The sequence below is a fragment of the Oncorhynchus tshawytscha genome, linkage group LG13 (assembly GCF_018296145.1).
Source record: "Oncorhynchus tshawytscha isolate Ot180627B linkage group LG13, Otsh_v2.0, whole genome shotgun sequence".
NCBI lineage: Eukaryota > Metazoa > Chordata > Actinopteri > Salmoniformes > Salmonidae > Oncorhynchus > Oncorhynchus tshawytscha.
In genome coordinates, this window is record NC_056441.1 from 36,479,566 (window position 1) to 36,501,590 (window position 22,025).

Here is a 22,025-nt window from a genome sequence, read left to right on the forward strand (position 1 = left end):
GTTGAATGCTCCCGGTTGCCCTGCCAGTGCGGCGAGGTGGAATAGCCTGCACTGGGCTATGCAGGCGAACCGGAGACACCGAGCGCAAGGCTGGTACCATGTAAGCCGGCCCAAGGAGACGCACTGGGGACCAGATGCGTAGAGCCGGCTTCATGGCATTTGGCTCGACGCTCAATCTAGCCCGGCCGATACGCGGAGCTGGAATATACCGAACCGGGCTGTGCACCCGCACTGGAGACACCGTGCGCTCCACAGCATAACACGGTGCCTGCCCGGTCTCTCCAGCCCCCGGTAAGCACAGGGAGTTTGCGCAGGTCTCCTACCTGGCATAGCCATACTCCCTGTAAGCCCCCCAAGAAATTTTTGGGGCTGACTCTCGGGCTTCCATCCGCTCTGCCGTGCTAGCTCCTCATAATGCCGCCTCTCTGCTTTTGCTGCCTCCAGCTCGGCTTTGGGGCGACAATAATCTCCAGGCTCATTCCAGGGTCCTTTTCCGTCCAATTCCTCCTCCCATGTCCATAACTCCAGGTGGTGCAACCTCTCCCACTGTAGCTGCTGCTGCTCCTGCTGCTGCTGCCTCTGTTGCCTCTTCTCCTGTTGCTCCTTTGGGCGGCTACACTCCCCTGGTTTAGCCCAGGGTCCTCTCCCGTCGAAGATCTCCTCCCATGACCAGAAATCCTTGGTGAGCATCTCCTTTTCGGCTGCTCCTGCCTGTTGACACGCCGCTTGGTCCGTTGGTGGTGGGTGATTCTGTAACGGTTTTCTAGTGGTGATGAAAGAGAGTCGGACCAAACTGCAGCGTGTCGATTGCGATCCATGTTTAATATACCAAAGAAAACACGAACTTACAAAAAAACAATAAACGAAACCGAAACAGCCTATCTGGTGCAAACTAACAACGAGTACACATAGGACACTAAGGACAATCACCCACGACAAACTCAAAGAATATGGCTGCCTAAATATGGTTCCCAATCAGAGACAACGATAAGCACCTGCCTCTGATTGAGAACCACTCCAGACAGCCATAGACCTTGCTAGACAACCCATAAAGCTACAATCCCAATACCACCACCAAAACCCCAAGACAAACACACCACAATTTCAAAAACCCCATGCCACACCCTGGCCTGACCAAATACATAAAAATAAACACAAAATACTTTGACCAGGGCGTGACACCCAAGCATAGAGAAATGAACGTAGGAAACGCCCTTGGTCTCTATTCTACATTCAAATGATCCTTTTATGGCTTGGGGGGGGAAAAAAAAGAGATGCCTTAAAAAAAATCTGCTGACCAATATGGAACTATTCATCCCACCGTATGGATGTTGCTTTTCTTAATTCAGGAAAAAAGACAATGTTAGCATTCACTTCAACTCTGCAATGCCACTGATCGCTCTTGGTGAGTGCCATGTTGTCATGGCGACACACAGTCATTGACATTACATGTGTTTCCTCTGATGCCGAACATTGTGAGGTGAACAAACAACCAGACGCTGCGGACTATTTGAATGTAGATTTGTCTCCCGTGACGGAACAAAGACAACTCATAATGGCTAATGCATTCAGACAGAGAGAGAAGGAGTCAGGGATAGAGAGAGCGACAGAGAGATAGAGAAGCCAGGAAAGAGAGCGAGAGGATAGGCAGAGAGGGAAAGAGAGGAGAGAGAGAAAGAGAGAGAGAGAGAGAGAGAGAAGGGATGGAGAGTTTGGGGGGGATGACTAGCTGTTTAAACATCAGACAACATTCAGTCGGATTTTAATGTACTCTCTTTTGAGCTACATTAGTATGTGCCCTCTTTATTAGATTCTCCCCTGCCTTACTGATGCCAGCTTCTTCATTAGAAGGAAACTGGACGGGCCTAGTGGTGGTGGTGGTGGTGGGGGGGGGCTGTTTGCGGCTGTGTGTAACCGCCTCCGATATTTCTACCCTGCATTACACCACCATAACCAATTATCCAATTTACATGTAAAACGATGCCGCATCAGATCCCTTTTAGAGTCGGGCCAAGGGAAGAGAGAGGGGTGGGGGGAGAGAGAAGGGGGAGTGATGAGAAAAAGAGAGCGAGCCAGGAAGAAAGAGAGGAGAGAGAGGGTTGCGAACTGACAATAAGATGGGAGAGCGTGGGAGGGAAGGAGCAGGGATGGGACGGAGGGGAGAGAGAATGAGATTAGATTGAGGATGAAATAGAATGGCGGAATAAAAACAAAGCATAAAGAGCAGAGCAGTGGGAGAGACAGAGGGAGGAGGGAGGGGTGAAGGGATAAGAGAGGAGCAGAGAGGTTCAGAAGGGGATGCAGGAAGAATTATTGTGAGATAAAGAGGGGAGAGTGGTGGGAGGTAGATAATTGTAGTATTACCCTGACTGGTCAAAGAAATGCATTAAAAGAGACCCATTATAGCTGATACGTTAACAATGAAGGAACAGTAAGTGGATATTCATTTTTTGGGGGGGTTACACTTTATTTGGATAGTCCATCTGTAGATGCTCTATAGACTATAGTGCCTTCAGAAAGCACTCACACCCCTTGACATTTCCCACATTGTGTTGTGTTACAGACTGGATTTAAAATGGATTCAATTGATATTTTGTTGTTGTTGTAATAACGTCAAAGTGGAAGAATTGTGTTTTTAGACATTTTTACAAATGAATTCAAAATGAAAAGCTTAAATGTCTTGTCGATAAGTATCCAACCGCTTTGTTATGGTAAGTCTAAATTCGTTCAGGAGTAGAAATTAAAAATGCTTAAAAAGTCGCACAATAAGTTGCACTCTGTGTGTAAGGTCCCTGAGTCGAGCAGTGAATTTCAAACACAGATTCAACCACAAAGACCAGCGATGTCTTCCAATGGCTCGCAAAGAAGACCACCTATTGGATAAAACATTTGGTAAAAAAGGCAGGCATTGAATATCCTTTTAGGCATCGTGAAGTTATTAATGACACTTTGGGATGGTGTATCAATACACCCAGTCACTACAAAGATACAGGCGTCCTTCCTAACTCAGTTGTCGGAGAGGAAGTCAACCGCTCGGGGATTTCACCATGAGGCCCATGGTGACTAAAACAGTTACACAGTTTCGTTACAGAGTTTAATGGCTGTGATAGGAGAAAACTGAGGATGGATCAACAACATTGTAGTTACTCTACAATACTAACCTAATTCACTGAGTGAAAAGAAGGACGCCTGTACAGAATACAATTTTCCCTAAACATGCCTTCAGTTTGCAACGCGGCACTAAAGTAATACTGCAGAAAATGTGGCAAAGCAATTCACTTTTTGTCCTGAATACGAAGTGTTATGTTTGGGGCAAATCCAATACAACACAATACAACCACTCTCCCTACTTTAAATTATAGTGGTGTCTGCATCGTGCAATGATATGCTTGTAATCACTAAGGACTGGGCAGTTTTTCAGGATAACAAATGAACGGGCTGGAGCTAAGCACAGGTAAACCTGGTCAGCCTGCTTTCCACCAGACACTGGGAGATGAATTCACATTTCAGCAGGACAATAACCTAAAACACAAGGTAAAAATCTACAATGTAGTTGCTTACCAAGAAGACAGTGAATGTTCTTGAGTGGCTGAGTTACCGTTTTGACTTAAATCTGCTTGGAAATATACGGCAAGACCTAAAAATTATTGTCTCGCAATGATCAACAACCAATTTGACAGAGCTTGAAGAGTTTTGAAAAAGGTAATGGGCAAATGTTGCACAACCAAGGTGTGGAAAGCTCTTAGAGACTTACCCAGAACGACTCACAGCTGTAACTGCTGCCAAAGGTGCTCCTACAACGTAATAACTCAGGGGTTTGAATAATTATGTAAATGAGATATTTCAGTATTTCATTTTCAATAACTTTGCCAACATTTTGTCAACATTGCCAACACTTTGTCATCATGGAGTAGGTTGTGTAGATGGGTGACAAACAATATAAATGTTGAATTGAGGCTGTAGCGCAACACAATGTGGAATAAGGCAAGGGGTATGAATACTTTCTGAAGGCACTGTATCTACAGACTATCAGTCTCTTTTCAACTAACAACCTACTAACCCTAACCCTGACTCTAACCCTGACCCTAACCCCCTAACCCCAACTCTGACCCTGACCCTAACTCTAACCCTAACCCTGACCCTAACCCTAACCCCCTAAACCTAACCCTGACCCTAACCCTAACCCTGACCCTAACCCTGACTCTAACCCTAACCCTGACCCTGACCCTCTCTTTTCAACTAACAACCTACTAACCCTAACCCTGACTCTAACCCTAACCCTGACCCTAACCCCTAACCCTAACCCTGACCCTGACCCTAACCCTGACTCTAGCCCTGACCCTAACCCTAACCCCTAACCCTAACCCCTAACCCTAACTCTGACCCTAACCCTGACCCTGACCCTAACCCCTAACCCTAACCCTGACTCTAACCCTAACCCTGACCCTGACCCTCTCTTTTCAACTAACAGCCAACTAACCCTGACCCTGACCCTAACCCTGACCCTGACCCTGACCCTAACACTGACCCTAACCCTCTCTTTTCAACTAACAACCTACTAACCCTGACCCTGACCCTAACCCTGACCCTAACCCTGACCCTAACCCTGACCCTCTCTTTTCAACTAACAACCTACTAACCCTGACCCTAACCCTGACCCTCTCTTTTCAACTAACAACCTACTAACACTAACCCTGACCCTCTCTTTTCAACTAACAGCCTACTAACCCTAACCCTGACCCTCTCTTTTCAACTAACAACCTACTAACCCTGACCCTGACCCTAACCCTGAACCCCTCTCTTTTCAACTAACAACCTACTAACCCTGACCCTCTCTTTTCAAATAACAACCTACTAACCCTGACCCTTGACCCTAACCCTGACCCTAACCCTGACCCTCTCTTTTCAACTAACAACCTACTAACCCTGACCCTAACCCTGACCCTTACCCTAAACCTGACCCTGACCTAACCTAACCCTGACCCTTACCCTAACCCTAACCCTGACTCTCTCTTTTCAACTAACAACCTACTAACCCTGACCCTAACCCTGACCCTCTCTTTTCAATTAACAACCTACTAACCCTGACCCTAACCCTCTCTTTTCAACTAACAACCTACTAACCCTGACCCTAACCCTGACCCTGACTCTAACCCTGGCTCTTACCCTGACCCTTACCCTAACCCTGACCCTGACTCTAACCCTGGCTCTTACCCTGACCCTTACCCTAACCCTGACCCTGACCCTTACCCTGAACCTGACCCTCTCTTTTCAATTAACAACCTACTAACCCTGACCCTGACCCTGACCCTAACCCTGGCTCTTACCCTGACCCTTACCCTAACCCTGACCCTGACTCTAACCCTGACCCTCTCTTTTCAATTAACAACCTACTAACCCTGACCCTAACCCTGACCCTAACCCTGACCCTGACCCTAACCCTGGCTCTTACCCTGACCCTTACCCTAACCCTGACCCTAACCCGCTCTTTTCAATTAACAACCTACTAACCCTGACCCTAACCCTGACCCTGACCCTGACCCTGGCTCTTACCTTAACCCTGACCCTTACCCTAAACTTAATCCTAGCCCAGTGGTCACCAACCGGTCCCAATCGACTGGTCATCTCCAAGGAATTCCTAGTTGATCACCAAACATTTCTGTAAAAAACAATGATAAAGCCTTGCGTTCTTCAATTTGTTATTTGTTTTGCGCTATTGGTGGTAGGTGCACTTGATTCAGCAGCCCTAGCGCCGGGAAGGCAAAGTGTTCCCATTTTGAACCATTTCATGTGTCTGAAGGTAGAACTCCGCCTACCCGGCAGGCTCAGGGAGCAAATCAAGTGCACCTACAGGCCTACCGCTGGCTATTCAGATCACCGTGTCTGCACAGTTTCCTCGAGCCATAGACTGTAAAAAGAAGAATACAGCAAGAGCTGATGTCAAGCCACAAAATGCACAATCTTCCTACTTCCACTTACGCTACAACCAGCACTGCAGCTGCAATTAACGAGTATATCAACGTGTTACGACTTTCTCTGGTCATAGGAGTAACAACATGAATTGGCGCATGAGGCAAAAAATAATGCAGTGCAACTTGAGTTTTGCCATCAGATAGAAGGCTGTGTCAGAATCAGGCCATCAGTCCAGTAAAAAAATAAAAAGCTAATTATTATGCTGTGCCTCACAAGTAATACAACAAATGATCATATAATCATATACCATTCTTTTTTAAAATATAATTTCAAATCCGTCTGAGAAGAACAACATTGGCAGGGCAATTCAAGCGTCTTGGGCCTATAGCTTACTGCACAAGCCTCATTGCTAAAGAACTGGATTAAAACATTTTTTGTGGGGGCGTGTATTTTATCCCCTTTATCTCCCCAATTACAATCTTGTCTCATTGCTGAAACTCCCCAACGGGCTTGGGAGAGGCGAAGGTTGAGTCATGGTTCCTCCGAAACATAACCCACCAAACCGCACTTCTTATCACCCTCCAATGAACCCCCCTCGGCCAATTGTGCACCGCCCTATGGGACTCCCGGTCAGTTGCAACACAGACTGGGAATTGAACCCGGGTGCCTCAAGCACTGCGATGCGGTGCCTTAGACCGCCTCACCACTCGGGTGGCCCCACTACAGAACTGTTATTAATAAGTTAACGTTGCTTACGGGTTTTTTTTAAACTTAAAAATAAATCTAATTTGATTCACGTAGAAAAGTCACGCATCTTCAACTTGATTCACATGGACGCAAGAAGTCATCTTTAACTTGATTAGCAGGGACTCAACAAGGCTTGTATCTTCAACTTGATTAGCAGGGACTCAACAAGGCTTGTATCTTCAACTTGATTAGCAGGGACTCAACAAGGCTTGTATCTTCTTTAGGCTTGATCTTCAACTTGATTAGCAGGGACTCAACAAGGCATCTTCAACTTGATTAGCAGGGACTCAACAAGGCTATCTTCAACTTGATTAGCAGGGACTCAACAAGGCTTGTATCTTCAACTTGATTCACATGGACGCAAGAAGTCATCTTTAACTTGATTAGCAGGGACTCAACAAGGCTTGTATCTTTAACTTGATTAGCAGGGACTCAACAAGGCTTGTATCTTCAACTTGATTAGCAGGGACTCAACAAGGCTTGTATCTTCAACTTGATTAGCAGGGACTCAACAAGGCTTGTATCTTCAACTTGATTAGCAGGGACTCAACAAGGCTTGTATCTTCAACTTGATTAGCAGGGACTCAACAAGGCTTGTATCTTTAACTTGATTAGCAGGGACTCAACAAGGCTTGTATCTTTAACTTGATTAGCAGGGACTCAACAAGGCTTGTATCTTCAACTTGATTCACAAATGAACAAGGTTCTTGCATTGTTAATTCAACACAGGAACATGGCTCATTACTTTATTCTGACACATACTCTATATGGACGGACACGGACATACAGCATGTACACATGGCTCATCTATCTTTCAGCCAAGTGTACTGAATGAATGACATGAGAGGGACTTGGAGGAGTCAACTATGAGACACGGCTGACAGGCAGCAAAAGACAGACGGAGGGAGATACAGCGACTTCTCATACACAACCGGGAACCAGTCATGGAGAGAGAGAGAGACAATGAGAGAGGGAGAGAGAGAGAAAGGGCGAGAGAGGGGTTGAGGTGTTCCAGCTGTTGATGGGGAGAGAGAGGCAGACAAGGGGGAGAAACAGAGAAAGAGAGAGAGAGAGAGAGAGGGGGGCAGAGACCGACAGAGAGAGAATCACAGATGACAGAGCAAGGCAGACAGAGAGAGAGAGGAAGAGATGGAAAGTGAGAGGGGGGAGAAAGAGAAGAGAGAGAGAAGGAAAGGCATAGACACACTGAGGATAGAGAGAAGAAGATGGACAGAAAGAGGCAGGCAGAGAAATAGAGAGAGAAGGAGATGGCGAGAAAGAAGCAGAGAGCGAGAGAGAGAGAGGAGCAGCCAGCAGTAGCAAGTGACATTCCTCCGCCACAGAGGAGAAGTTCTGAAGGAGAAGTTCTGAAGGAACACATAACGCTGTCCTCACCTGATCCTGTCTGGCACCCTTTGCGTCTGGTTGCCATCTGTCTGGCAGTTGCCTGCGAAGTAGTGTGGCCCTCGGGCCCAGCCGTACTCCTTCCTCAGAGCCATGGCTCCGTGGGTCAGCACAGACACCCCTTTGGCAATCCTCCGACGGGGCTCGTCTCTCCAGCCCTGCGGCCGCACTGCGAACAGGGCCTTGGGGAGGCCCTCTAGGCCAAGGCCGGACAGAGCTGGCCCCACGGCGAACCACATGTGGGAGTGTCCGGCCTGACCCGAGGCCCAGGCCGCCTTGAAGATCAGCGCGGCCTCCTCCTGGGAGCAGTAGAGGAGACGCACCTGGAAAGAGTGGGGGAGGAGGGAGAGGGGAACAGAGCGAGTGGTTAAGTGGGAGTCTTGTTGCACCGAACTGGGTCAAATGATGTCAGTCACACTGTGGCAGTTTTGGGGTTGCTGACCCCATTCACTGCCTTCTTTGAAAACATCTAAACTCAGACCATTTCCCATTCAGGCTGCAGCAGTGGACAGTGTTTGGCATGAAATGTTAAATCGTCACATAATTTCTGTTTCTTTTTGTCCATTCTCCGATTTCTTATTTACATATACACTATATATACAAAAGTATGTGGACACCCCTTCAAATTAGTGGATTTGGCTATTTCAGCCACACCCATTCCTGACAAGTGTATAAAATTGAGCACACAGCCATGCTCAGTACCGAGTTCCAAACTGCCTCTGGAAGCAACGTCAGCACAAGAGCGGTTCGTCGGGAGCTTCATGAAATGGGTTTCCTTGGCCGAGCATTCACACACAAACCTAAGATCACCATGAGCAATGCCAAGTGTCGGCTGGATTGGTGTAAAGCTCACCGCCATTGGACTCTAGAGCAGTGGAAACGCATTCTCTGGAGTGATGAATCACACTTCACCATCTGGCAGTCCGACGGACGAATCTGGGTTTGGCGGATACCAGGAGAACGCTACCTGCCCCAATGCATTGTGCCAACTGTAAAATTTGGTGGAGGAGGAATAATAGTCTGGGGCTGTTTTTCATGGTTCGGGCTAGGCCCCTTAGTTCCAGTGAAGAGAAATCTTAATACTACAGCATACAATGAAATTCTAGGCGATTCTGTGCTTCCAACTTTGTGGCAACAGTTTGGGGAAGGCCATTTCCTGTTTCAGCATGACATTGCCCCCGTGCACAAAGCAAAGTCCATTCAGAAATGGTTGGTCGAGATCGGTGTGGAAGAACTTGACTGGCCTGCACAGAGCCCTGACCTCAACCCCATCGAACACCTTTGGGATGAATTGGAACAGCGACTGCGAGCCAGGCCTTATCTCCTAACATGAGTGCCCGACCTCCCTAATGCTCTTGTGGCTGAATGGAAGCAAGGCCCTGCAGCAACGTTCCAACATCTAGTGGAAAGCCTACCCAGAAGAGAAGAGGCTGTTATGGCAGTAAAGTGGGCACCAACTCCATACTAATTCCCATAATTTTGGAATGAGATGTTCGACGAGCAGGTGTCCACATATTGTTGGTCATGTAGTGTATGTCAAAAACACCATCTACTGGTGGGTTTCAATTACATGTGTTGCAGGTTTTTAATTTTTTTCATTTATGTTCTGAGGTTGGTCTTTAGCACGTACTGCACGTTAACACGTAGGGTGCACCGGTTGGTGTGCACCTCGTTAGTCAGTATGTTTTACACCTGTGCTGGTTGCCGTCTCATTAGTGGGTAGGTGTTTCACCTGTGCTGGCCCAAGTGCTATTTAAGAGTGGTTAGCCCAGTTTTTCCTGTGGTCTCGAGAGACGTGGAGGGTTAACACCTTTAGTTGGATCGCCCTACTGCTAGAAAAACAATCCTTTATCTGATCTTCCCTGTTTTTGTTTTGCTCCACTTTAAAAGTCTGGTGTGAGTTTTGTTTGTCTCTAAGTGGGCAGATTTAGTGGGAGCTCATGGTGAGTGTCTTTCAGGTTGCAGTTGTTGTTGCTAGACAACTTTCCGTGGACACCCTCATGAGTGTCTTTTGGAACCCCTCCTAAATCCCCACCTGGGTTGGTTGTTATCGGTGACTCTTTGTTAGTTCCCTTTTTTGAGCAACAATTTTTGGTTTTCTTGCTGGGGAATTTAACAAAATGGGGGCACATCCAGGATCTTGTTTCCCATGAGTATGGTAGTCGCTCTAATCACCTACTCTGAAGCTCTGCTGTGTTCAGAATAACCTTTTGTGGTAGCGTTTCTGTCACTGCCATCCACCCTGAGGGGTAATGAGAATGGTAGAATCAGTTTGAAAGTTGCACAAACACACCAGCTTATAAAACTAAAGCCATGGACTGTAAGTTGGAAGTATTTGTGGAAAACAATATGAAATACTAGATAAATGTACAAAGGTGAATTTGCTCATCATTGCAAAGCATTATGCCAAAGTGACATCTGGCGATCCAAAAGCAGTGGTCAAAGAGTTGATTGGTACTGCTTTGGTGGAGGAGGATATCTTTCCGGAGAGGGAGGTTGATGAAAAGGGTCCTACGGGTGGCAGAGTACATCCCGTAGATGTGCAACTAAGAGAGAGATAGAACTAAAGGCAAAGTTGGAGCAATAACAATTAGAGCGTGAACAACAGAAATTAGAGCGTGAACAACAGAAATTAGAGCGTGAACAACAGAAATTAGAGCGTGAACAAACAGACATTAGAGCGTGAACAACAAACATTAGAGCGTGAACAACAGACATTAGAGCGTGAACAACAGACAGAGCGTGAACAACAGACATTAGAGCGTGAACAACAGACAGAGCGTGAACAACAGACATTAGAGCGTGAACAACAGACAGAGCGTGAACAACAGACATTAGAGCGTGAACAACAGACATTAGAGCGTGAACAAACAGACATTTGAGCGTGAACAAACAGACATTAGAGCGTGAACAACAGACATTAGAGCGTGAACAACAGACATTAGAGCGTGAACAACAGACATCTGAGCGCGAACAAACAGACATTAGAGCGTGAACAAACAGACATTAGAGCATGAATAACAGACATTAGAGCGTGAACAACAGACATTAGAGCGTGAACAACAAACAGAGCGTGAACAACAGACATTAGAGTGTGAACAAACAGACATCTGAGCGTGAACAACAGACATTAGAGCGTGAACAAACAGACATTAGAGCATGAATAACAGACATTAGAGCGTGAACAACAGACATTAGAGCGTGAACAACAGACAGAGCGTGAACAACAGACATTAGAGCGTGAACAACAGACATTAGAGCGCGAACAAACAGACATCTGAGCGTGAACAAACAGACATTAGAGCGTGAACAACAGACATTAGAGCGCGAACAAACAGACATCTGAGCGTGAACAAACAGACATTAGAGCATGAATAACAGACATTAGAGCGTGAACAACAGACATTAGAGCGTGAACAAACAGACATTAGAGCATGAACAACAGACATTAGAGCGTGAACAAACAGACATCTGAGCGTGAACAACAAACAGAGCGTGAACAACAGACATTAGAGTGTGAACAAACAGACATCTGAGCGTGAACAACAGACAGAGCGTGAACAACAGACATTAGAGCGTGAACAACAGACATTAGAGCGTGAACAACAGACAGAGCGTGAACAACAGACATTAGAGCGTGAACAACAGACATTAGAGCGTGAACAACAGACATTAGAGCGTGAACAACAGACAGAGCGTGAACAACAGACATTAGAGTGTGAACAAACAGACATCTGAGCGTGAACAAACAGACATCTGAGCGTGAACAACAAACAGAGCGTGAACAACAGACATTGAGTGTGAACAAACAGACATCTGAGCGTGAACAACAGACATTAGAGCGTGAACAAACAGACATCTGAGCGTGAACAAACAGACATTAGAGCGTGAACAAACAGACATTAGAGCGTGAACAAACAGACATCTGAGCGTGAACAAACAGACATTAGAGCGTGAACAAACAGACAGCGTGAACAAACAGACATCTGAGAGTGAACAAACAGACATTAGAGCGTGAACAAACAGACAGCGTGAACAAACAGACATTAGAGAGTGAACAAACAGACATTAGAGCGTGAACAACAGACATCTGAGCGTGAACAGACATTAGAGCGTGAACAACAGACATTAGAGAGTGAACAAACAGACATCTGAGTGTGAACAGACAGAGAGCGTGAACAACAGACATTAGAGCGTGAACAAACAGACATTAGAGCGTGAACAACAGACAGAGTGAACAACAGACAGCGTGAACAACAGTCATTAGAGCGTGAACAACAGACATTAGAGCGTGAACAACAGACATCTGAGCGTGAACAGACATTAGAGCGTGAACAACAGACATTAGAGCGTGACAAAAGACATTAGAGCGTGAACAACAGACATCTGAGCGTGAACAACAGACATTAGAGCGTGAACAACAGACATCTAGAGCGTGAACAACAGACATTAGAGGGTGAACAAACAGACATTAGAGCGTGAACAACAGACATTAGAGGGTGAACAAACAGACATTAGAGCGTGAACAACAGACATTAGAGCGTGAACAACAGACATTAGAGCGTGAACAAACAGTCAGAGCGTGAACAACAGACATTAGAGAGTGAACAAACAGACAGACCGTGAACAAACAGACAGAGCGTGAACAACAGACATTAGAGCGTGAACAAACAGACAGAGCGTGAACAACAGACATTAGAGCATGAACAACAGACATCTGAGCGTGAACAACAGACATCTGAGTGTGAACAACAGACATCTGAGCGTGAACGACAGACATCTGAGCATGAACGACTGACATTCGAGCGTGAACAACAGACATTTGAGCGTGAACAACAGACATCTGAGCTTGAACAACAGACATTCGAAGCTTGAACAGACATTCGAGCGTGAACGACAGACATTCGAGTGTGAACGACAGACAGAGCTTGAATGACAGACAGAGCTTGAATGACAGACAGAGCTTGGAACAACAAAAAGTAGTGCTTGAGCACAAATAAAAGGGAACGTGCAGGCAGACTAGAGCAAGAACAAGTGTGCATGCCATTTGATTAAGAGAGATGGATCTGGAAGTGCTCCCAATCCAGTCAGGCCATCCCGCACCCTCCACAGAGTTTAATCTTGGTCGGAACAGCCGGCTTGTGCCGCCTTTCAACGAAAAGGAGGAGGATGTATATTTGTGCTCTGTCTGAGCGGATTGCCACGTCCCTAAAACGGCTGCAAGATATTTGGTCACTGCTCCTTCGAAGTGTTCTCGTGGGAAAGGCTCAGAAAGTGTCCACCACTTCATCTCTTGACCAGAGTTCAGATGATGAAAAGGTTAAAGCAGGTTAAAGCGTCAGGCTTACGAGTTGGTCCCAGAAGCACACAGACGACAGTTCCATACAGTTTATACTGCCCTGAGAAAGGACACAGGGTCTCTGTGTCCTACGTTGAAACAGACCAACGAGAGGGAGAAAAATACATTTCATTCTCGTGAGAGCACTGGAGCCCATTACGTCCCTGGTTGGGACTGGTGTCTCCTAAACAAGATTTGGTATCAGATGTGTACGAACCCTTTGCTTCAGACACGTCCGCGTCTCTGCAGAGTGGCGCTGCTGTGAAGCAGCCGGTGAAGATACAGCGAGACACTGGGGCAGGCAGCCCAGTCCTTCAAGGGTGTTTTGACCTTTTTCTGACACTTCTGCAACTGGTTACAGAGTGTTAGTACAAGGTGCGGAGATGGGTTGCATGGAAGCTCCTTCGTGTGATGTGGATCTCGAGTCTGATCTCCATTCTTGTTCCGCCGTCACTGGAGTGAGGCCTAGCGTACCGGTGAAGGGGTGTCTCTTTCATTTTGGGAAATGATTCGGCTGGGGGGGGAAAGTCGTGCCAAATCCTGTCATTTGTACGGAACCCAAAGTAGAGGAACCTGATGGGTTATCAGAATAGCACCATAGAGTGCTCCCGTGTGCCGTTACACATTTCGTTACACGTTTCGGTTGTTGTCAGTGACTATTTGTTAGATCCCCCCCCCCTTCTGTTTGAACAAAATGTTTGGTTTTCTTGATTGTTAACGTAATGAAGACCACACTGAATTCAATGTCCCAAATCAAACTATTTGAAGTACGCCAGGTATCTTATTAAGTATTCCTAAAGATGGGTCTTTCAGGTGATTGGCTACCAAGACAATACTGTACTAATCAGTGTCAAATTATTTCTCAGCAGGGGGGGAATCCGGCATGTCTGGTGGAGAAAAACTGTCCTGCAATACAGGTCCACTGCAAAGACGGGACGACGGCCTGAAACACAGCAAAGGTCCCACAGACCTGGGGCTGGCATAGCGGGTCGAGCTACCATCTGCAGCACATCCATACAGTCCGATGGTCCGTGGAGCTTTTAGTGCGGACCGGGAATGTGCAGGACTGGGGCGTAAACACAAACTGCATGTTTACCCCTTCAGTGTGGGATCAAATCCCAGTCCCACAGCTATTCTGTATTCTCTCCCCGTCTCCCTTCTACCTTAAATTCGCTCTCAATGAATAAATGATTAAGAAGAGTGAATTAAAAGATCCCCAATGTCGACTCCTTGGTCTAGTGGTAACAAACCCGCTGCTAGTACATATACATACCTCCCCACCAGAAACCTGGGTTCAACCCCCCCAGTGTCTGTCCTTCCTGCTGTGTCTCCCCTCTTCATCAGTATCCCCCTCCCCTTCTGTACCATCAGACAAAAGATGGTAAAACATAACAAGACGGCTACTAGGCCCCCCCCAAAAAAAAAAAAGACGGTCTCACCTGCGCCTCGTTCTCCTTGAGCAGCCTGCTCGCGCGTGTCCCTCCCGGGTCGTCGGTGACGTTGAGCATGACCACGCCCTTCTTCTCCCAGCCGATGAAGGATCCGTCCGTCAGTGCCTCCACCATGGCCAGGAAGTCCTCGTAGCCGTGGTGACGCGTGGCCACCACGGAGAAGGAGGTCCAGTCGAACTCTTCCAGCACCTCAAAGACCACGTCCAGCTGCATGGCTGTGGAGCAGGTGAACTGGAGGTAGATGGAGCCGCTTTCCTGGGGGAGGAAACAGTTTGTTAAGGAGTGAAATGGGTTTTCAGGACAGGGAGGGGGAAAGAGGGAGCGAGAGAGTGCAGTGAACTGAAGGATGGAGGTAGTATCTGTCCATAAGAACACAGAATTTCATTTTCTGCTATAAAAATGAGGAATCCAGGCCTCATATTCACAGAGTCTCAGAGTAGGAGTGCTGATCTAGGACCTGTTTTGACTTTTAGATCATAACGCGTAAGATACATGGACAGGAGATCAGATCCTAGATCAGCACTCCTATGCTGAGACACTTTATGAATACAGTGGAGTCAGAATTGTATTTAATAGGGAGAAAACATTTTGTAACAGAGTTAAACGGGAAGGTGGCACCTGAACTTGTCGAATGAGAACACAGATTTTCCCTACTGAACACGTCCAATGTTAGGAGTAACGTAAAATTCGAATGGCAGTGTGAGCCTAATCCAGGCCTACACACATTGCTGTGGCTTAGTCTGATGAAGGCCTATTTAGACCATAACATTGGTTAAGAAAGATACATTAAACTTGTGATGCATCAAGTTTCTTACCTATTCAGTGGCTTACATTCATGCCATAGCAATATTACCCATGGTTAAATAGGCTTATAATTACACAGTCTCAGGGTACTTATAAACTCCTTGGGGTAGCAGCTTCCTGTTTTCAGAGTAAGAAAAGCTTCCCGCCTTCAGAGTAAGAAAAGCTTCCCGCCTTCAGAGTAAGAAAAGCTTCCCGTTTTCAGAGTAAGAAAAGCTTCCTGTTTTCAGAGTAAGAAAAGCTTCCCGTTTTCAGAGTAAGAAAAGCTTCCCGTTTTCAGAGTAAGAAAAGCTTCCCGCCTTCAGAGTAAGAAAAGCTTCCCGTTTTCAGAGTGAGAAAAGCTTCCTGTTTTCAGAGTAAGAAAAGCTTCCCGTTTTCAGAGTAAGAAAAGATACCCATTTTCAGAGTAAGAAAAGCTTCCCGTTTTCAGAGTAAGAAAAGCTTCCCGTTTTCAGAGTAAGAAAAGCTTCCCGTTTTCAGAGTAAGAAAAGCTTCCCGTTTTCAGAGTAAGAAAAGCTTCCCGCCTTCAGAGTAAGAAAAGCTTCCCGTTTTCAGAGTAAGAAAAGCTTCCCGTTTTCAGAGTAAGAAAAGCTTCCTGTTTTCAGAGTAAGAAAAGATTCCCGTTTTCAGAGTAAGAAAAGCTTCCCGTTTTCAAAGTAAGAAAAGCTTCCCGTTTTCAGAGTAAGAAAAGCTTCCCGTTTTCAGAGTAAGAAAAGCTTCCTGTTTTCAGAGTAAGAAAAGCATCCTGTTTTCAGAGTAAGAAAAGCATCCTGTTGTCAGAGTAAGAACTTCATGCCTGGGTAGGAGTTTTTAAACAAAGACATCGGAAACATCGATATGGCCATTTGTAATTGAATTCCAGTCTCAATACCATCCCTTTCTTTTTATTTTCCCTTTGTTTGTCTTGTCTACTGTGAAGGCTTTCCAGTAGGGTCCTACAGCACGGTCCCAAATGGCACCCTATTCCCTTTATAGTGCACTACTTTTGACCAGAACCTTATGGGCCCCTGGTTAAAAGCGGTGCACTATGTAGGGAACAGGGTGGATTTATGGGACTCAGCCGATATATCCCTGTGTTTGGCCAGAAGTACATTCAATTATTCTTTATTCACTGTGCAATTATTTCTATTTTTATTACATTTTTTATCTTATCTTTATCTCTGTATTGTTAGAAAAGGATTGTTAGTCTACACGTGTTGTCTGTAAAGCATGTGACAGATCATTTTGATTTGATTGGAGATTCTGTATTGCACTGTAGACCGTGATTTTTTTTTTATGAAGAAGACTAGCCTTCCTCTCCATGTCTCCTTTCCTTCATCTTCACTGATCTGGCCAGACTGGAAAGCCTATGCTTGTTCAGTTCTTTTAGATTATATTAGGATAAAAACAGATAAGGGAATGGAGAGGGGAAAGGGAGATACTCTAACTGAAAGGTTCATGTACAAGTAGAGGATACGATTTCTAGAGTCATATACATAAGACAGACAAGATAACAGACACAGAGATGGGTAAAGATACTTTAAAAAAAAAATCTTGTTACAAAAAATATCTAAGTAAAATATTAAATACTTTTGCCAAGTCATGTATTTAATAGCAATACTTGCAAGTAGCCCCATTACTGTAACTACAACAACATTGTCAGTAACAGTTACAGAAATATTTGACTTGCTATGACTGTGATGTGGTTGGTTATCTACCTTAGTTGAATGCTCTGGATAAGAGTGTCTGCTAAATTAACTAAATGTAAATGTTAAAAAAATGTGCACTTGCACCCTGGGTATTATTCTAATGAGCTCCACCCCCAAACAATTTGTATTTGAATAAAATGTGGCCCATTGTACAATGCAAGTGTTCATTTTCCAATTGACATTTTGGTCATTTAGCAAACGCTCTTATCCCACCATAGTGCCATCAGACTTCTGATACCAATGCCGCAAATTTGGGGTGATAGGGGCCACAAAATTGTGAACCACTATATTTTTTTTTTGCGGAAAAGTATTTTGTATTTTGAAAATACACAAATGTAGCTCTCTAAAAGCAGCATTTCCCAAACTCTGTCCTGGGGATCCCAAGGGGTGCACTTTCATTTTTCGTCCCTAGCACTACAAAGCTGATTCAAATAATTACATCTTGATGATTAGTTGATTATTTGAATCAGCTGTGTGGTGTGTGTTGGGGGGAGGATTGTAGTTCAGGCCAGTGAAATACAAATGACAAAAAAATTATAAAAGGTAATTTAAATACGTATTTCAAATACATGTAACAGAAATACTGCCCATCTCTGAACAGAAGGATACAATGTAGATGGAACTATATTATGCACATGTAAATGCCCACCGTTGAACTCCCTCGCTATATTAATTATTCAGTGAGCGATGCACAATTAACAAGGCCAAGTGAGACTTGAATGGGGCCTGTAATTGTAGAAACGTTCACAGTTGGATATGTGTGCAAAAATAGGTTAAGTATCAAATGACACATTTGTGTTTGAGAAGAAAGGACTGATGAAAGGCAATAGAACTGAAGGGGTTGGCTGTATTTATCCCCAATGAGACTGTGTGGAGAATAGAAGTATACAGTGCATTGGGAAAGTATTCAGACCCCTTGACTTTCTGCACATTTGTTACGTTACAGCCTTATTCTAAAATGTATTACATCAAATCTACACACAATACCCCATCATGACAAAGCGAAAACAGATTTTTAGAAATGTTTGTAAATGTATTAAAAATATTTAAAAAACAGAACCCTTATTTACATAAGTATTCAGACCGTTTGCTAAGAGACTCGAAATTGAGCTCAGGTGCATCCTGTTTCCATTGATCATCCTTGAGATGTTTCTACAACTTGATTGGAGTCCACCTGTGGTAAATTCAATTGATTGGACATGATTTGGAAAAACACACCTGTCTATATAAGGTCCCACAGTTGACAGTGTATTTCAGAGCAAAAACCAAGCCATGAGGTTGAAGGAATTGTCCGTAGAGTTCAGAGACAGGATTGTGTCAAGGCACAGATCTGGGGTAGGGTACCAAAAAATGTCTGCAGCATTGAAGGTCCCCAAGAACACAGTGGCCTCCATCATTCTTAAATGGAAGAAGTTTGGAACCACCAAACTGAGCAACCGGGGGAGAAGGGTCTTGTTCAGGGAGGTGACCAAGAACCCGATGGTCACTCTGACAGAGCTCCAGAGTTCCTCTGTGGAGATGGGAGAACCTTCCAGAAGGACAACCATCTCTGTGGCACTCCACCAATCAGGCCTTTATGGTAGAGTGGTCAGACGGAAGCCACTCCTCAGTACCTTTTACAGAGATGGTTGTCCTTCGGTAAGGTTCTCCCATCCCCACAGAGGAACTCTGGAGCTCTGTCAGAGTGACCATCGGGTTCTTGGTCAGCTCCTTGACCAAGGCCCTTCTCATCCGATTGTTCAGTTTGGCCAGGCGGCCAGCACTAGGAAGAGTCTTGGTGGTTCCAAACTTCTTCCATTTAAGAATTTTCGAGGCCACTGTGTCCTTGGAGACCTTCAATGCTGCAGAAATGTTTTGGTACCCTTCCCCAGATCTGTGCCTCGACACAATCCTGTCTCGGAGCTCTACGGACAATTCCTTCAACATAATGGCTTGGTTTTTGCTCTTACATGCACTGTCAACTGTGGGACCTTATACAGGTGTGTGCCTTTCCAAATCATGTCCAATCAATTGAATTTACCACAGGTGTACTCCAATCAAGATGTAGAAACATCTCAAGGATGATTAATGGAAACAGGATGCACCTGAGCTCAGTTTCGAGTCTCACAGCAAAGGGTCTGAATACGTATGTAAATAAGGTATTTCTGTATTTTTTAATTATACATTTGCAAACATGTCTAAAAACCTGTTTCTGCTTTGTCGTTATGGGGTATTGGGTGTAGATTGATGAGGATTATTCTTTTTTTCAATACATTACAAATGCACTGTAGGACCCTTTTCACAGAGTGTTCTACATGGAACTCATAATAGTTCTACCTGCAACCAAAAAGGGGACATCCGAAGAACCCTTCTGGAACCCTTTTTTCTAAGAGTGTAGAGTTGCACAACTCCAGTCCTCGAGGGCCACTCTCTCTGCTTTCTGTTTTATCAAATGGCCTTTGGAAACCAAGTGTTGAACCTTCTCAGCAATCAGTGACATTAATTGTTACATTACAGTAAGTGCCAGGCAGACACAGAAAGCAGCAGGACTGCAGCCACTCGAGGACTGAAGTAGTGTTCTCCTACTCAGACCACACCGCAAAGATGACATCCTCATACTAGTTGTAAATGGAGGAAGTTTTGTAAACATCTTTTTAGCAACCAGATAACAACCAAAATACAACGTCTTTTCCATGACGTTTTGAAAAAGACATCTTTACCTGGTTGTAACAGAGACCAGCTGGTTGCAATCTGGTTTTAAGGCGTCTTCTCAACCAGAAACCCAGTTTCCAACCAGAAAATGAAGACGTCATGTGCCAAATTCTGCCCACTGGGTAAGATGAGGCTTCCAACACACAGTAACTTAGGACTGATTCATTACTTGAAATCCATTAAGAAGGGAAAGTTCACAGCCAGGTAGTTACCTGTGGCTCCCTGCCCAGGCCGGCCCCTCCTCCCACGGCCACAACAGGCACTCCGGTCTGGGCCGAGACAAACTCCAGCATGGGGGCCAGGGGAGCCTGGTCGGGTGGCGGGGGCCTCTCCTCCTCGAACACCAGCCCCTGGAGCGGCGTGGTGGCCAGCAGCTCACACAGCTGCAGCAGAAGGCTCGCCGGGCTGCTCTCGTTCACCGTCAGGTAGATCACGTTGGCTGGGCCATACTGCGTCATCACGCTACCGCCCACCAGAGCCGCTGACGCAGAAGCCAGTGGCGCAGACGCCGCCACCATAGCCAATGACGATGAGGCCCCCCTCCCCTGAGGACCCCCCGGCCCGTTCGTGGCGCCCGTTCCCCCAGCAGCGGCCGTCTCCGGGAGCAGGGAGGAGCCCGAGTGGACCACAGCGATGTTGACTACACCCAAGTCCCTCTCTCTCTCCCGGGGGCGGAGCAAGAGGGGAGGGGAGGAGCGGGCGGGCCCCGTGCAGGCCAACACGGCCAACAGGAGGGAGAGGGCGGGCTTGGCTGCCATGGGGGGGGGAGGGGAGGGAGGGGGGCGCAGTTCGGTGGGCAGAGCAGCGACGGTGGCAGTTCACAGGCGAAGAAGGACCTGGAGTGGAGAGGAGAGGTGAGAAAAGAGGATTCAGGGGGGAAAAGTCTGAAGAATGAAAGGCCTGTAAGTAATTGAGGAGAGGAGCAATGATACGCATAGAAGTAAGTAGGAGCTACAGTGGCGAGGGATACTACTGAAAAACAATCAAGTGGAAGAGAGAGGGGTGGTAGGCGTAATGGGAAACGGGGTGCTACCCACTGAGCCTCATTTAAAAAGAGCAGGTTTCAAAAGGAGAGAGAGAGAGAGAGAGAGAGAGAGAGAGAGAGAGAGATTGCACTAGACAGAGGGGTGGATGGAATGGGCCTGCATCACCTACCATACAATCAATCAACATCTTAAGGTCAGTGTAAGCGTAAAGCCAAGTACAGTGAACTACAGAGGAACATAAGCCCACTGCTTGGGGACTAGAGTAGGAGTGTTCACCCCTTGAACTCAACACCCCCCCAGGAGCTGATTCATGGTTTGATCCCACATCATTGGAGAGCTTTGAAGCTGAGCTATAAATCTTTGCAGCCATAAACCACCAATGGGTACTGTACATCTAAATGGACAGGGCTAAATTACAATACAAATAAAACTGAGGAGGGGTGGCGAGTTTGGTCTAGGTAGTTGTGTGTATGCATGTTATTATAAACACAATTGTGGTTGAGGTGGGGAAATGCTCTGTGCAGTTGAGTGACGCTATGGGACTGTACACAAAATGTAAGGAGATGTAACGCAAGCAACACTTAATTAATCATTTTGAAGTCGCTTAGCGTGCCAACCTTCTCATCCCCCCCTTTCCATTCACTCTCTTTAATTAACCCTCCCTCTCCCCCTGGGGCACACACAAATAGACACAGAGTCAAAAACCCACTCTCTCCGGGTCACTAACAAACAGAACAACAATCGGTATCTGTCACTCCCTCTCATATTGCCCGTTTTCTCTCATAGCGTCCGTGGCTAATGTCATTGCTTTGAACCAGAAGGCTTGCTGATGTAATGTCCTCTTCACTGCCCCAAACAAACAGCTTCTTTCTGCCTTGTTCTCTCGCTCTCTCTCTCTCTCTCTCTCTCTTTCTCTCTAATTCCGTTTTCACATTCCTACATCGCTCCTTTTGACGGCGAGTTATCATCTGAGGAAAAAATAGAGGGATTACGATGACGAAAAGTG

General features: G+C 45.9%; 1 protein-coding gene across 1 annotated transcript in view; it reads right to left on the reverse strand.

The window, feature by feature from the left end:
- LOC112266030 (glutamate receptor ionotropic, NMDA 2D-like) overlaps positions 1–22,025 on the reverse strand; it is a 68,883-nt gene that overhangs the window by 32,913 nt on the left and 13,945 nt on the right. Inside the window, exons 2-4 of the mRNA XM_024443527.2 lie at positions 20,246–20,869; positions 14,842–15,108; positions 8,056–8,387 (exon numbers count right to left, since the gene is read on the reverse strand). Of these exons, the coding sequence (XP_024299295.2) occupies positions 8,056–8,387; positions 14,842–15,108; positions 20,246–20,791 (1,145 nt within the window). The 5' untranslated portion in view covers positions 20,792–20,869. The remainder of the gene's footprint in view (positions 1–8,055; positions 8,388–14,841; positions 15,109–20,245; positions 20,870–22,025) is intronic.